Here is a 17189-nt window from a genome sequence, read left to right as displayed (position 1 = left end):
AAGTCAGAGCCATATGACTTATTAGTACACTTATCAGTATGATCCACATGAGGACTTGACCCCTTGAATCAGTGGCTGCAGAGTGGTGATGCTCTGAGCTCTATCAAAGATTCACCAAACCCCTTGTCTGTTAAGTCGCACTGACAGGCTTCACCATGGTGATGCCCCCCCGCACGCCGGTCTTGGATTGGCTTCTCCCTTACTCTTCCTCTTACCACCTCCGTTTGTGTGGCTTAGTACTGAATGGGCACAGAGATCCTTAAGGGGCTTGTATCTCATCTCCTCAGACCACATAATCACATTAGCTGTCCTGAGGGGGTGAGCGGCTGGGCGAGGCAGGGTTGGGTGGGGGTCATCCAGGGTGACTGGAGCCCATGGACAGGGTCTAGGGGCCATCCTGGGGCCACGGTGGCCCTGCAACCCCAGCCAGAGCTCTGATAATCGGGCAATTAGAGGACCGGCGTGGGCCTTGAAGTGGTTAATGGTTTAATTAGTGTTATTAGAGCTGGAGAACGAGGGAGAGAGAGACGGACGCACGGCCTCCGAAAGGCTGGCTGGAGCTTGACCCGGGGCAGGGGGAGAGGAAGGACAGCCGCCACCATCACGACACACACACACACACACACACACACACACACACACACACACACACACACACACACACACACACACACACACACACACACACACACACACACACACACACACACACACACACACACACACACACACACACACACACACACACACACTTGCTGTAAACAGCCACAATTACCGCCACACAGAGATGGTCACATTTTGGAAATGTATGGGCAAAGTGGTACAATGCACCAGTCATTATGAAATCCAACCATGCAACTGTTTGAATTGTCATAAAGTGGTGTTTCAGTAATACAAGGGATTCTCAGAGTAACTGTCTGGATAATGAGTGGTGCTGGGGTGATACTGGGAAACTGGGTTAATGGGAGCACTGGGGAGGGTCACTACCCTTAGCACAGAACACAGCTGTGTGACTGACTGCACCCCAAAGAGAGAAACAGAGGGATAGAGAGGTACAAAGATGGAGAGATGAGAGAGAGATATGGAGAGAGGGAGGGAGGGGATAGAGGGAGCAGGAAAAGAGAAAAGTGCAACCCGAAAGCAGAGAAAAGATGGTTGAAGGAGACAAGAGAAAGAACTGGGCATCGGGAAGAGACGGAGAGAGAGGGAGAGAGAGCGAGAAAAGGTGAGAGCGATAAAAGAGAGAGAAAGAGCGAAGACAAGGGCCTGCACGTTGCACCCAGGGAAGGGAGACAGTCGGTTGGGCGAATTAACTATCAGGACACCCTTGACACGTAGAAGCCAATCAGATTTTAATTAACTGGTGGATGGTGATGGAGGGAGAGACGGGTGAGGCTGGCACAGGCTAATTACCCTCTGTATCTCTGCCTGCCTGCCGCAGGCACCACAGGGACAGCCACAGAGCATCCCCATTCCAGGGCCAGGGGAGGGGAGGGAAGGGCTGTCCAGGGCAGGGAGCCCCAAGGCTGGGTAGATGTGTGAGTGAGACGGGAGGTGGAGGCTCTGGAGGTGGAGGAATGGAGGAAGAGGGGTGGAGGAAGAGAGGGTTGGCCAGAGTTGAGTGGCTGGGTAGATGTGTGAGAGAGCGAGGAAAGCCCTGGGGAAGTGGGGATGTGGCTGAGGAGGGTGGGAGGTTACTGTAATCAGCTGTGAGGGCCAACATTCTGGCTGCATGTCTACATTATGTGTCTGTCTGGAGTGTGTGTGTGTCTTTCTGAGTGTGTGGCTCACTATAGTAGTATGCCCACTGAACTGCATCTGTCTGTCTATCTGTCTGACAGTAAGTGTGTATGTGTCAGTCTATCCATGATGTGTGTGTGTCTCACCGTGGAGGGCTGTCCTAGCAGAGGAGCTGGCCTCTGCGGGGGAGGAGGACTTGGAGCGCTGGCTGAAGGGGGATTGTCTGAAACGCTCGTCCAGGAAGGGGCTAGGAGTGGACACACAACCACACACAGACACAGTCAGAGCAGTATCATGCTTTAACAGCTCAATAACTAAAACAAATGCTTACGCTAAAATATGATAGCAATATGCAATCAATATGCAAGAGGCCTCCCAATCTCAATGCTAAACCATAAGCCATATACCAAAAAAGACAAACTGTAGAAATAGCAGCTAAGCGGAAAAGAAGCCACTATGTTCATCATGTCGAATGGTCGCTGGTTTGAATACCCGAGCCAACAAGGTGAAAAATCTGTCGAGGCACTTAACCCTAATTTGCTCCAAGGGCGCCATACTCCTATGGCTGACACTGTAAAACAACACCTTTCACTGCACCTATCCAGTGTATGTGACAAAACAACATGTTGTTGTTGTTGTTGTTGTCTTACCTGCTTATGCCCACCATGTTGCTGTCTTTGTGGTCGTTGGCTTTGCTGACTTTTTCTGCAACACAAAAAAACATCCCAACATCAAAGAGGGTCACAACAATGAGAAATCATTAACACGCCTTTTGTGGTCATGATGGAACCACGAAGCGGTTATTCAGGACATATTGATTATTCAACGTGACCGAGTGGTTAGTATTGGTCTGATACTGCTTTAAAAAGGTGCAATCTGGGATCTGGGAATCTGTTCAAAGGTCAGTCCTTGCATCTAGAGCGCCGTCTGTGAATTTGAGAGGGGTAACATTTCCCTAACCATTTTGCTGAAAGACCAATCCCAGATTGTAGCGTATAGTAACATTGTGGTCATAGTAACATGCTGTATAAAAACCCAGGGAAGTTGCATGGTTGTCCTGTTGCCTTGGCAGATACTGTTTTAAGTGGTCAAAGTCAAAGAGATCATATTAAATGACTAGAGGGGCTATGTCATAAACCCTCACAGTTCCAGAATGGTATAAAATGGCAGCCATTGTGGCCAGGGAGAAATCCAAACCAGTCTAATTGGAATGAATAGTAGTAGAGGCATAGGTGATGCATTTCCTGATTTCACTTATGCAGAAAAATAAAAGGCATGTGATTTTTTTTATACCTAAAATATTGTCATATAATTATAAAGTTTGTACAGGTTTTAGACTGTATAAATAGCCTATGAAATATATGTAAACGGACCATAAATGTCTCAATGTTTGTTTTCTTGGAAAGCTGTGAGTGTTTATAATATGATACAATATCAGTACTTGTTGCATTTACAACTTGTCTAAATCCTATCTACTGATTTCAGCCAGTGGCTGTGGATTGACTGCACTGTTAGTATGGAATGTTGGCATACTGGTTAGAAAAATTATTGGAATCATTCCACTTAAACTGGCGAACAAACATACTGTGCAGACAATCTTCAAAATGATTGTTTTACACAATATCTCATCACAGCACACTGGCTGACCAACTCCCTGACCAAAATGGCTGACCTTTTATGCTGTCATAAGAACTTTCATGTCCATTCTAGTATTCAAATTTCAAATTCTATGGTCAGAGTAATAAAACCCAGGGAAGGTGTTTGGTTGTCCCTTGGCTTCAGCAGCCTACGAGTGATGACCTCATTATAGCAGCCTCTTGCTCCCTGGGTGACACTGCTCTAGTCGCTGCCCCCCAACCCCTCCTCGCACCCCACTCCCTAACCCCTCCTCACCCCCCACTCCCTAACACCCCGCTCCGTCAAACGGTTCGCCAAGGACAGAGGTCTCTCCGCGTTGCCATGGTGATGCCACACGGGAGAAATGTAGGGGGGGGGGGGCTAGTTGAGAGAGGGGCGGGGGGGGGGGGGGGGGCTAGTGTGTGCAGCCAAGTGTGCTTGAGCCGGCATGTTTGAAAAGGAGTCGAGGAAGAGAGAGAGAAGGAGGGATAGAGAAGGAGAAGAGGAGGGAGGGACGTGGGGGAAGACAGGCACTTTGTAGACACTGTTCCCCATGGGGGCTTGTGTGTGTCTGCGTGTGTGTGTGTACGTGCGTGCTCATCGGTGTGTGCATCTCTCTCGCTGGAGAGATTTTTTTGCCACAATTTCCGAGGTGCTACTGTATAAGGCATTTAGGCGTAGCAATCAGAGCTGGGGGGATAGAGCTGGGGGGCATGGCCTAGGTCTCCTGTACCACCCCCCCCCCCCCCCCACAACCCCATCTTGGGGGATGCAGGCTCCACTTCAGTGCTCTGCCATCAGGCAATACAAACAGCTGTCTGCCGCCTCAATGTCATGGTCACAGCCAAGCAGGGAAGAAGTGTGTATAAAACCTACAGAGCACATTACAGGTAATATATAGTGTCCCCTAACCGCAGAGCCTCCAGAGGATGGAAGAGAAACATATAGCTTTTATGGCTAAGTATCACACCACATTTCAAGGTTGACACTGAGCACTGAGGTGCCAGAGAGAGGTGTGTGTGAATGTAGTCAGGGAGGTGTGTGAGGGTACATGTGTGTGTACAAGTGTGTGTACATTAGAGGTCGACCGATTAATCGGAATGGCCGATTAATTAGGGCCGATTTCAAGTTTTCATAACAATCGGAAATCTTTTTTTTTTTTTTTTTTTCACATTTATTTAACTAGGCAAGTCAGTTAAGAACACATTCTTATTTTCAATGACGGCCTAGGAACGGTGGGTTAACTGCCTTGTTCAGGGGCAGAACGACAGATTTTTACCTTGTCAGCTCAGGGATTCAATCTTGCAACCTTACGGTTAACTAGTCCAACGCTCTAACCACCTGCCTCACGAGGAGCCTGCCTGTTACGCGAATGCAGTAAGAAGCCAAGGTAAGTTGCTAGCTAGCATTAAACTTATCTTATAAAAAACAATCAATCAATCATAATCATTAGTTATAACTACACATGGTTGATGATATTACTAGTTTATCTATCGTGTCCTGCGTTGCATATAATTGATGCGGTGCGCATTCGCGAAAAAGGACTGTCGTTGCTCCAACGTGTACCTAACCATAAACATCAATGCCTTTCTTAAAATCAATACACAGAAGTATATATTTTTAAACCTGCATATTTAGCTAAAAGAAATCCAGGTTAGCAGGCAATATTAACCAGGTGAAATTGTGTCACTTCTCTTGCGTTCATTGCACGCAGAGTCAGGGTATATGCAACAGTTTGGGCCGCCTGGCTCATTGCGAACTAATTTGACAGAATTTTACGTAATTATGACATAACATTGAAGGTTGTGCAATGTAACAGGAATATTTAGACTGATGGATGACACCCTTTAGATAAAATATGGAACGGTTCCGTATTTCACTGAAAGAATAAATGTTTTGTTTTCGAGATTATAGTTTCCGGATTCGACCATATTAATGACCTAAGGCTCGTATTTCTGTGTGTTATTATGTTATAATCAAGTCTATGATTTTATAGAGCAGTCTGAGCGATGGTGGGCACCAGCAGGCTCGTAAGCATTCATTCAAACAGCACTTTCGTGCGTTTTGCCAGCAGCTCTGCTGTTTATGAATTCAAGCCTATCAACTCCCGAGATTAGGTTGGTGTAACCGATGTGAAATGGCTAGCTAGTTAGCGGGGTGCGCACTAATAGCGTTTCAAACGTCACTCGCTCTGAGACTTGGAGTAGTTGTTCCCCTTGCTCTGCAAGGGTAACGCTGCTTCGAGGGTGGCTGTTGTCGATGTGTTCCTGGTTCGAGCCCAGGTAGGAGCGAGGAGAGGGACGGAAGCTATACTTGTTACACTGGCAATACTAAAGTGCCTATAAGAACATCCAATAGTCAAAGGTATATGAAATACAAATGGTATAGAGAGAAATAGTCCTATAATTCCTATAATAACTACAACCTAAAACTTCTTACCTGGGAATATTGAAGAATCATGTTAAAAGGAACCACCAGCTTTCATATGTTCTCATGTTCTGAGCAAGGAACTTAAACGTTAGCTTTCTTACATGGCACATATTGCACTTTTACTTTCTTCAACACTTTGTTTTTGCATTATTTAAACCAAATTGAACATGTTTCATAATTTATTTGAGGCTAAATTGATTTTATTGATGTATTATATTTAGTTAAAATAAGTGTTATATTCAGTATTGTTGTAATTGTCATTATTACAAATAACTTGTACATTTTTATTTTTAAATTGGCCGATTAAATCGGTATTGGCTTTTTTTGTCCTCCAATAATCGGTATCGGTGTTGAAAAATCATAATCGGTCGACCTCTAGTGTACATGTGTGTGTATGTTTGAGAGATTGTGTGTGTCGTATGTGTGTGTGTGTTGTGTATCATAGAGAACATTGCGCACCTGAGAGTTGGAAGAGGAGCTCGGAGGCCATTTTCACCGATATGTCCTGGGAGAAGAGGTCTTGCTTCTGGGGGCGGGACAACGCCTCAGGGAGGCTGGCCATTGGCTCGCTCTTCTCACACGGCCCTAAAGTGCTGAAGGCCAGCAGGTGAGAAGAGGGCGGGGCCGGGCCGCTGGCCGGGTCCACCTCCATAGGTTCTGCCTTCACCGTCATCTTCTGGTAGTGGGCGGCGTCCTTGTTGCTTTCTGGGGTAGGGGATTGGATGAGAGGGACAGTGAGTGACAGGGTTGAATCTATGCATTCCTGTGACAAATCCTATCTACACTGAGTACACCAAACATTAGGAACACCTCCCTAATATTGAGTTGGGACCCCCTTTGCCCTCAGAACAGCCTCAATTCGTCAGTGCATGGACTCTACAAGGTGTCGAAAGCGTTCCACAGGGATGCTGACTCCAATGCTTCCCACAGTTGTGTTAAGTTGGCTGGAAGTCCTTTGGGTGGGGGACCAATCTTGATAAACACGGGAATAAGGGATCATGGCTTTAACCTGGATTCACCTAGTCAGTCTATGTCATGGAAAGAGCAGGTGTCAATGTGTATATATATATATATATATATATATATTAGTGAGGGAAGTCATTTGCCTTATAGTTTGAGAAAAGCCAGTTGTTTAATCCAAAAGGTTATAATATATTTATACGGCATACAACTCTACTGGCTTTCCTCAAAGCTGACTAGTAAGTGGATTTGATTCCCGGTAATGTCCTAATCTCTGCATTTTACAGATGATGCATGGATGTGTCTCATTCTCAAAATATAGATAGCTAAGTTAATTTATCATACAAACCCTACATAGACTTCATACTACCTCATGGATGTTCAAAGAGAAATAACCTTAAAAAACTTTGTTAATGCCTTTAACATATACCCCAAGGACATTCTGTACATTTAATCAGACACAGACAAGATCTCTCATTCCATTCATACTTCAATCTCCATCCATCAGGAGCACTCTAAACTCTGGACTGTCCTCGCTCAACCTCTTTGAAATAATACGGGTCTGAATCCAAATGGAAATGGTTGGAATTCCGAACATGTTTAATAAAGCCTGGACCATAACATCCATTCAACCCCTAAAGCGCGCCGTTCCTGAGTGGATATTGTTATGTAGGGCTAGAGGGCATCACCAAGTCACACACTGGCTCAGGGAGCTAGTACAGGGTCACTGGGGGGGGGGTGGTGTGTGTGTGTGTGTGTGTGTGTGTGTGTGTGTGTGTGTGTGTGTGTGTGTGTGTGTGTGTGTGTGTGTGTGTGTGTGTGTGTGTGTGATATAAATACAGTTGAAGTCGTAAGTTTACATACACCTTAGCCAAATACATTTAAACTCAGTTTTTCACAATTCCTGACATTTAATTCTAGTAAAAATTCCCTGTCTTAGGTCAGTTAGGATCACCACTGAATGTGAAATGTCAGAATAATAGTAGAGAGAATGATTTATTTCAGCTTTTATTTCTTTCATCACATTCCCAGTGGGTCAGAAGTTTACATACACTCAATTAGTATTTGGTAGCATTGCCTTTAAATTGTTTAACTTGGGTCAAACGTTTCAGGTAGACTTCCACAAGCTTCCCACAATAAGTTGGGTGAATTTTGGCCCATTCCTCCTGACAGAACTGGTGTAACTGAGTCAGGTTTGTAGGCCTCCTTGCTCGCACCCGCTTTTTCAGTTCTGCCCACACATTTTCTATAGGATTGAGGTCAGAGCTTTGTGATGGCCACTCCAATACCTTAACTTTGTTGTCCTTAAGCCATATTGCCACAAATTTGGAAGTACGTTTGGGGTCGTTGTCCATTTGGAAGACCCATTTGCGACCAAGCTTTAACTTCCTGACTGATGTCCTGAGATGTTGCTTCAATATATCCACATCATTTTCGTTCCTCATGATGCCATCTATTTTGTGAAGTGCACCAGTCCCTCCTGCAGCAAAGCACCCCCACAACATGATGCTGCCACCCCCGTGCTTCACGGTTGGGATGGTGTTCTTCGGCTTGCAAGCCTCCCCCTTTTTCCTCCAAACATAACGATGGTCATTATGGCCAAACAGTTCTATTTTTGTTTCATCAGACCAGAGGACATTTCTCCAAAAAGTACGATCTTTGTCCCCATGTGCAGTTGCAAACCGTAGTCTTGCTTTTTTATGGCGGTTTTGGAGCAGTGGCTTCTTCCTTGCTGAGCGGCCTTTCAGGTTATGTCGATATAGGACTCGTTTTACTGTGGATATAGATACTTTTGAACCTGTTTCCTCCAGCATCTTCACAAGGTCCTTTGCTGTTGTTATGGGATTGATTTGCACTTTTCGCACCAAAGTGTGTTCATCTCTAGGAGACAGAACGCGCCTCCTTCCTGAGCGGTATGACGGCTGCGTGTTCCCATGGTGTTTATACTTGCGTACTATTGTTTGTACAGATGAACGTGGTGCATTTGGAAATTGCTCCCAAGGATGAACCAGACTTGTGGAGGTCTACAATTTTTTGGCTGATTTTTTGGAGTTCTTGGCTGATTTTTTTGATTTTACCATGATGTCAAGCAAAGAGGCACTGAGTTTGAAGGTAGGCCTTGAAATACATCCACAGGTACACACACCTCGAATTTACTCAAATTATGTCAATTTGCCTATCAGAAGCTTCTAAATCAAAGACATAATTTTCTGGAATTTTCCAAGCTGTTTAAAGGCACAGTCAACTTAGTGTATGTAAACATCTGACCCACTGGAATTGTGATACAGTGAATTATAAGTGAAATAATTTGTCTGTAAACAATTGATGGAAAAATTACTTGTGTCATGCATAAAGTACATGTCCTAACCGACTTGCCAAAACTATAGTTTGTTAACAAGACATTTGTGGAGTGGTTGAAAAACCGAGTTTTAAATGACTCCAACTTAAGTGTATGTAAACTTCCAACTTCCAACTGTATATATATATGGTTCACAGAAGCACACAAAATACAGGAAAGGGGATAGTGTATGGTGTGTGTGTGTGGCTCAGTGAAGCACACAAAACAGAAAATATGCTACCACCATTAAATATGAAACAGTACAACAGTAACCTCATTCCAGCGCTATGGGCATTTTGAAGAGGGGGGTGTTATGATGTTGTGAACTCAAACGCTTCCTTGAAAACCTTTTGCTTCAGCTGCCGTCAAACAAAATAACACTTCTGATTCAACAGCGGTCGTTGTCTTTTCATATCTAGTTTCTCGTAAATCAGGGCATCTCTTAGGAGATTAGAAAAATCGGGGTTGAAATAAAACAACAACGTTGGTTAGAGAATCCCTAACGGAGGAAAAACCTTCCCGTAACCTCCCCATCGCTCTGGTTATCAGACAGTGTTCAAGAGGTTAGCCAAATAGCAGACGCTAAAAATAGTCCCGGTGGCCGGCAGTACACGGCATCAGGATCTCTGAGGTAACAGATTTTGACTGTCTCGTCCAGGTTGTGTGTGTGTGTAAGCGAGTGTGTAAGTGTGTGTGTGTGTGTGATGAGGAGCAGCAGGGAGCTCCAGCCATGCTGACACGGCTGCTCATGGTGATTATGGATATATGAAATTGGGCCAGTAGCGAGGGGGGAAGAGGTGGGAGGGGGGGGTCAGTAGTACAGGAGAGAGATGGGAGAGAGATAGATGGAAGGGGGAGAGAGAAAGAGTGAGAGAGGGGGGAAGGAGGGAGGGGTGAGAGGGTAGGCTGAGGTCAGCAGTGTAGGAGAAAGCGAGTGATAGATGGAGAGAGGCAGGGTAGGGTGAGGAGGCAGCGAGGCAGTAGTAACCCAGTGATGACCCTGCCCTTTCTGTGACCTCTCCTCTCCTGGATGGCTGAGCCTGGGAGGGGCGAGGCTAGTCACCGTTGTCTGAACCCGGCCTACATTGTGTGTATGTGGCGAGGTGCACGCCTGAGTGGTGCGTTTACATTCGGAGTTGAAAGTGTGTGTGTGTGCATCAAATCAAATTGTATTTGCCACATGCTTCATAAACAACAGTGTGGACCAGGTGCATGCTAGAGCACCAGTGTGTGTGTACAGTGTGTGTGTGTGTGCGGTCGGCCCAGTGTGCCTGTGTGTTTACATGATGTATGTGTGCGCGTCCATCTGAGTGCGTTCTCTTTCCGGACCCAGGTTTCAGGGGCGGTGGTAGCCTAGCCGACCCCACGTCACCCCCCCGTCTGGAGACACAACTGACAACCATCGGCCGACTAATCCCTTAATCAGGTGCCCAGAGCCTGGCAAGAGCAGAGCGGTCGTGGAGGAGGGGGGGGGGTAGAGAGCACTGCGAGGCCGGGGTCAACCAAGGGACAGGCAGTCTCACGCACGCTCCCGCCTGGGGTTCACCACCCCTGCCATCAGGGGCTGAGCAGACTGCTGAGCCACACACACACACACACACACACACACACACACACACACACACACACACACAGACACAGACACACACACACACACACACACACACACACACACACACACACACACACACACACACACACACACACACACGAAGCGAGAGAGAGCTGGGATAAGCACACTTGCGTCACAGCTGAGATTCATTGAGCGGTCAGACGGTCACACACACAAACATTTTGCCCACACACACGCTCAGAAAGTAGATAAACACACTCTCAGTGAAAACACATCAAAGTAGGGGGTCTAAGTGGTCTTTTTTTGTGTCAAATTGCGTGGCCTTCACTTGCCTATCTAGCACAAAAAAACACACACTACACACGGCACTATATGTCCAGGGTTATGACATTATGTTCTGGTGCCATAAAAAGATGAATCCTGTTCCTAAGTGTGTGTGTGTGTGTATATCGTCCCCTCTAGTGTAGGAGCAGTGGAACACTACACCAGTTCACCTCTAACAGCAAGTAGAGGGGTTGTGACCTGATAACTCCCACTACCTCTGTACTGTAGTGTAGAATCTCTCACTTGCACAGCTCTGACTGATCATATACGGTGTTGTATGGTACCATACACTGTAACGCTCTCAATGTACACAGGCAGGCTATGTACGGTCTAACGCAGGGCTCTCCAACCCTGTTCCTGGAGAGATACCCTCCTGTAGGTTTTTCCCTCCAACCCCGGTTGTAACTAACCTGATTCAGTTCATCAACCAGATATTTATTAGAAGCAGGTGCACTAGATTAGGGTTGGAGTGAAAACCTACAGGAAGGTATCTCTCCAGGAACAGGTTTGGAAAACCCTGGTCTAATGTATAGATATCACGTTAACTTGACTTTGTCATATACCTTATCCGCTCAATGTATGACACAGGTAGGTTATACATAGTCCAATGTATATTATGTTGACATTGTGTGGATTGTGTTCAAGCTACATGCTAATATATTCTGCATCTTTAGAGACAGCCATATGCTATCTAGTATACTGTAATCTCTCTATATCAGGTTAATATTAACACACTGTACATATCACATTTTATCGGACAAATACATGTCTGCTTTAACTTGACAATGCATTATTCATTTTTGAGACGGAGTGAAAATGACTGCACTGCTCTGTTTCGCTGTTCACCTTTGACCTTCGGTGTCTGCTCCAATCAGAACGTACAGCCAGTCTGACTGTGTGCGTGTACGTAGATGAGGAGAGGACTAGCAGTAAAGCCCTACAGCTAACAGCCAGAGAGCCACGCCATTACCGAGTCAACACATGTAAAGCTATCTTATCATTCTGCGAGGTATACCTTTGATGCATCGACAGAGGGGGAATAGAGAGATGAGCTGGGAGAGACACATGGATGCCGTGAGGGAGGAAGAGAGGATGAGAGGAAAGGATAAAAAAAGGGAGGAGAGTGCCAGGGAGAGGAACACCCTGAGGGTGAGAGAGAAGGAAGAAAGATGAGTGAGCTAGAGAAGGAGACGGATACGAGGAGGAGTCATAAGATGACATCCTCTCTCCTCATCCCCTCGCTCTCCCTCTCTGGTCGACCTGCTCAGAAAGGGGTGAAGAGTTCAGCTGCTTCAAAAGGATGCAGTGGTGGAAGACAACATGTCAGCTGGGGAGCGAAACAGCAGCAGCAGCAGCCTAGCCTGCAGCAGACAGAGACTGATCTTAGACCAGTTACCTCTTATTCAGCCGGGAGCGGGAGGGGTGATACTGCTGCTACATCTGTTCCCAGATCTGCTGGTACTGTAGCGTTCAATAATTCAGTACAATGATGATGCAACACTTGCACTGAGACTAATGGAGAGTGGTGTGTTTGTTACAGAGAGAGGGGGGGGGGGGTTCAAAGGCCCAATAGCCCCCTAAGGGGATGAGTGCCTAAAGATATCAGTGCCACTGTAAGACTAGATCTACCAGGGAGGGAGGAAATGAAGGAGAAAGGGAGGGAGGAGGGCACAGAGAGGGCACGGACAGGGCACTGAGGCAGAGTGGAACAGGCTTAGCATCAGGATACAGCAGTGCAGTGGTGATGAAATGAAACGGCAGGGTCATGTCCTCCCACCCACCACTTGGGCTACATTAACATGTATTCCTGCACTTCATAAATCCAATCAATTATTGTTATGCAGTACGTGTGGACAATTGATTGTCAGTGTACGGTTTAAACTACACTGAAACAAAATATAAACGGAACATGCAACAATTTCAACGATTTTTACTGAGTTACAGTTCATTTAAGGAAATCAGTCCACTGAAATAAATTCATTAGGTCCTAATCGATGGATTTCACATGACTGGGCAGGGGCACAGCCATGGGTCGGGCCTGGAAGGGCATGGGCCCACCCACTTGGGAGCCAGGCTCACTGACTGGGGAGCCAGGCAAAGTCAATCAGAATGAGTTTTTCCCCACAAAAGGGTTTTATTACAGACAGAAACACTTCTCAGTTGCACCAGCTGTCCGGGTGGCTGGTCGCACCTGCGTAATGATCATAATGTTTAATCAGCTTCTTGATAATCCATCCACCTGACAGGTGGCATATCTTGGCAAAGGAGAAATACTCACTAACAGGGATGTAAACCAATTTGTGCACAAACTTTGAGAGAAATAAGCTTTTTGTGCATATGAAACATTTCTGGGATCTTTTATTTCAGCTCATGAAACCAACATTTTTCATGTTGGGTTTATATTTTTGTTCAGTATGTATGGATGTATATATACTTACAAATACATATACACACACACATACATACAGTTGAAGTCGGAAGTTTACATACACTTTAGTTTGGAGTCATTAAAATTCATTTTTCAACCTCTCCACAAATGTCTTGTTAACAAACTATAGTTTGGCAAGTCGGTTAGGACTTCTACAGTCGTGGCCAAAAGTTTAGAGAATGAAACAAATATTAATTTTCACAAAGTCTGATGCCTCAGTGTCTTTAGATATTTTTGTCAGATGTTACTATGGAATGAATACTGAAGTATAATTACAAGTATTTCATAAGTGTCAAAGGCTTTTATTGGCAATTACATGAAGTTGATGGAAAGAGTCAATATTATCAGTGTTGACCCTTCTTTTTCAAGACCTCTGCAACCGCCCTGGCATGCTGTCAATTAACTTCTGGGCCACATCCTGACTGATGGCAGCCCATTCTTGCATAATCAATGCTTGGAGTTTGTCAGAATTTGTGGGTTTTTGTTTGTCCACCCGCCTCTTGTGGATTGACAACAAGTTCTCAATGGGATTAAGGTCTGGGAAGTTCCCTGGCCATGGACCCAAAATATAGATGTTTTGTTCCCCGAGTTATTCGCTATCACTTTTGCCTTATGGCAAGGTGCTCCATCATGCTGGAAAAGGCATTGTTCGTCACCAAACTGTTCCTGGATGGTTGGGAGAAGTTGCTCTCGGAGGATGTGTTGGTACCATTCTTTATTCATGGCTGTGTTCTTAGGCAAAATGGTGAGTGAGCCCACTCCCTTGGCTGAGAAGCAACCCCACACATGAATGTTCTCAGGATGCAGTCTTACTGTTGGTATGACACAGGACTGATGGTAGCGCTCACCATGTCTTTCCCTGGACAGCTTTTTTCGGATGCCCCAAACAATCGGAAAGGCGATTCATCAGCAGAAATGACTTTACCCCAGTCCTCAGCAGTCCAATCCCTCTCCTTCTGCAGAATATCAGTCTGTCCCTGATGTTTTTCCTGGAGAGAAGTGGCTTCTTTGCTACCCTTCTTGAAACCAGGCCATCCTCCAAAAGTCTTTGCCTCACTGTGCGTGCAGATGCACTCACACCTGCCTGCTGCCATTCCTGATCAAGCTCTGTACTGGTGGTGCCCCGATCCCGCAGCTGAATCAACTTTAGGAGACGGTCCTGCTGCTTCCTGGACTTTCTTGGGCGCCCTGAAGCCTACTTCACAACAATTGAACCACTCTCCTTGAAGTTCTTGATGATCCGATAAATGGCTGATTTAGGTGCAATCTTACTGGCAGCAATATCCTTGCCTGTGAGGCCCTTTTTGTGCAAAGCAATGATGACGACACGTGTTTCCTTGCAGGTAACCATGGTTGACAGAGGAAGAACATTGATTCCAAGCACCGCCTTCCTTTTGAAGCTTCCAGTCTGTTATTTGAACTCAATCAGCATGACAGAGTGATCTCCACCCTTGTCCTCGTCAACACTCACACCTGTGTTAACGAGAGAATCACTGACATGATGTCAGCTGGTCCTTTTGTGGCAGGGCTGAAATGCAGTGGAAGGTTTTTTTGGGGATTCAGTTTATTTGCATGGCAAAGAGGGACTTTGTAATTAATTGCTATTCATCTGATCACTCTTCATAACATTCTGGAGTATATGCAAATTGCCATCATACAAACTGAGGGCATAGCAGTACTTTGTGAAAATTAATATTTGTGTCATTCTCAAAACTTTTGGCCACGACTGTACTTTGTGCATGACACAAGTAATTTTCCCAACAATTGTTTAGACAGATTATTTCACTTATAATTCACTGTATCACAATTCCAGTGTGAAGTTTACATACACTAAGTTGACTGTGCCTTTAAAACCTCTTTGGGCTAGGGGGCAGTATTTTCACATCCGGATGAAAAGTGTGCCCAAAGTAAACTGCCTGCTACTCAGGCCTTAGAAGCTGTGAGGATATGCATGTTATTAGTAGATTTGGATAGTTTCTAAAATGTTTGAATAATGTCTGTGAGTATAACAGAATCTGATTTGGCAGGCGAAATCCCGAGCACACTCCATACCAGGAAAACATTTTTTCGGAGCTCAATCTGTTTTCCATTCGTTTTCTGATGGCAATCCCTTTTTAATAGAAATATGCTCTGAAATTCCTATGGCTTCCACTAGTCAACAGCCTTTAGAAATTGGTTGATGTTTTTCCTTTGAGAAATGAAGAAGTAGCCCGTTATTTCCATGTGTCACTCCAGGTGCACTCTAATGTTTTGGTGCGCACGACCTGGAACGTGCTTCACTTTGTTTTCGTCCGGTATTTGAGCACAGTATATCCAGTCTTAAATTTGATTGATTATTTACGTTTTAGGATACATAAATTTGGATTAGGAACGTTGTTTGAAATGTTTGGACCAAGTTTACAGGTAACTTATTAGATACTTTGTAGGCATGTTGGGCGAGTTGGAACCGGTGTTTTTCTGAATCAAACGCGCCAAATAAATTGACATTTTTGGGATACAAACAAGCAATTCATCGAAACAAAAATACCATTTGTGATGTTTATGGTACATTTTGGTAGTGCCAACAGAAGAAAATCTTCAAAGGTAAGGCATGAATTATATCGTTATTTCTGAGACATTTGTGTAGCACCTGCCTGTGTCAAATCTGATTTTCATATGTTGGTATCCTGGTCGCTGTCTCAGATAATCGCATGGTCTGCTTTCGCCGTAAAGCCTTTTTGAAATCTGACACTGTGGCTAGATTAACACGAAGTTCATCTTTAAACCGATAACACTTGTATGCTTTATGAATTCTTATGAGTATTTCTGTTTTTTGGAATTTGTCGCGCTGCAATTTCACTGGGTGTTGTCAAATCGATCCCGCTAAAGGGATTGGCGCGCGAAGGGATCCATAAGAAGTTAAAGCAGCCCTCCTAAAATTCCCCAAAATTATGTCATGGCTTTAGAAGCTTCTGATAGGCTAATTGACATAATTTGAGTCAATTGGAGGTGTACCTGTGGATGTATTTCAAGGCCTACCTTTGCTCGACATCATGGGAAAAGAAAAACAGCCAAGACCTCAGAAAAAAGACCTCCACAAGTCTGGTTCATCCTTGGGAGCAATTTCCAAACGCCTGAAGGTACCACGTTCATCTGTACGAAGAATAGTACGCAAGTATAAACACAAATCATGCACACAGCCGTCATACCGCTCAGGAAGGAGACGCGTTCTGACTCCTAGAGATTAATGTACTTTGGTGCGATAAGTGCAAATCCAATCCCAGAACAACAGCAAGGACCTTGTGAATAAGATGCTGGAGGAAACAGGTACAAAAGTATCTATATCCACAGAAAACGAGTCCTATATCGACATAACCTGAAAGGCCACTCAGCAAGGAAACAAACCAACAAGCCAACAAGAAGCCAGCAAACTGCCACAAAAATGCCAGACTACGGTTTGCAACTGCACATGGGGACAAAGATCGTACTTTTTGGAGAAATGTCCTCTGGTCTGATGAAACAAAAATAGAACTGTTTGGCCTATAATGACCATTGTTATGTTTGGAGGAAAAAGGGGGAGGCTTGCAAGCCGAAGAACACCATCCCAACCGTGAAGCACGGGGGTGGCAGGCACCGCAATGCTTTGTGGGGGTGCTTTGCTGCAGGAGTGGTGCACTTCACAAAATAGATGGCATCATGAGGAATGAAAATTATGTGGATATATTCAAGCAACATCTCAAGACATCAGTGAGAAAGTTAAAGCTTAGTCGCAAATGGATCTTCCAAATGGACAACGACCC

General features: G+C 45.1%; 1 protein-coding gene across 2 annotated transcripts in view; it reads right to left on the bottom strand.

Annotated features, from left to right (window-relative positions):
• Positions 1-6572, bottom strand: part of LOC139579146 (zinc finger protein 827-like) — a 79111-nt gene extending 72539 nt beyond the window's left edge. The window contains exons 1-3 of one of the 2 annotated variants that reach the window (XM_071407475.1): positions 6247-6572; positions 2391-2445; positions 1887-1987 (exon numbers count right to left, since the gene is read on the bottom strand). In XM_071407475.1, the coding sequence (XP_071263576.1) occupies positions 1887-1987; positions 2391-2445; positions 6247-6460 (370 nt within the window). In that variant the 5' untranslated portion in view covers positions 6461-6572. The remainder of the gene's footprint in view (positions 1-1886; positions 1988-2390; positions 2446-6246) is intronic. The other variant, XM_071407474.1, reaches the window with a different exon arrangement.
• Positions 6573-17189: the final 10617 nt, after the last annotated feature.

The sequence above is a fragment of the Salvelinus alpinus genome, chromosome 6, assembly GCF_045679555.1.
Source record: "Salvelinus alpinus chromosome 6, SLU_Salpinus.1, whole genome shotgun sequence".
Taxonomy (NCBI): Eukaryota; Metazoa; Chordata; class Actinopteri; order Salmoniformes; family Salmonidae; genus Salvelinus; species Salvelinus alpinus.
Note: the sequence above shows the minus strand (reverse complement) of the source record. Positions and strands in the feature narration are given on the sequence as shown.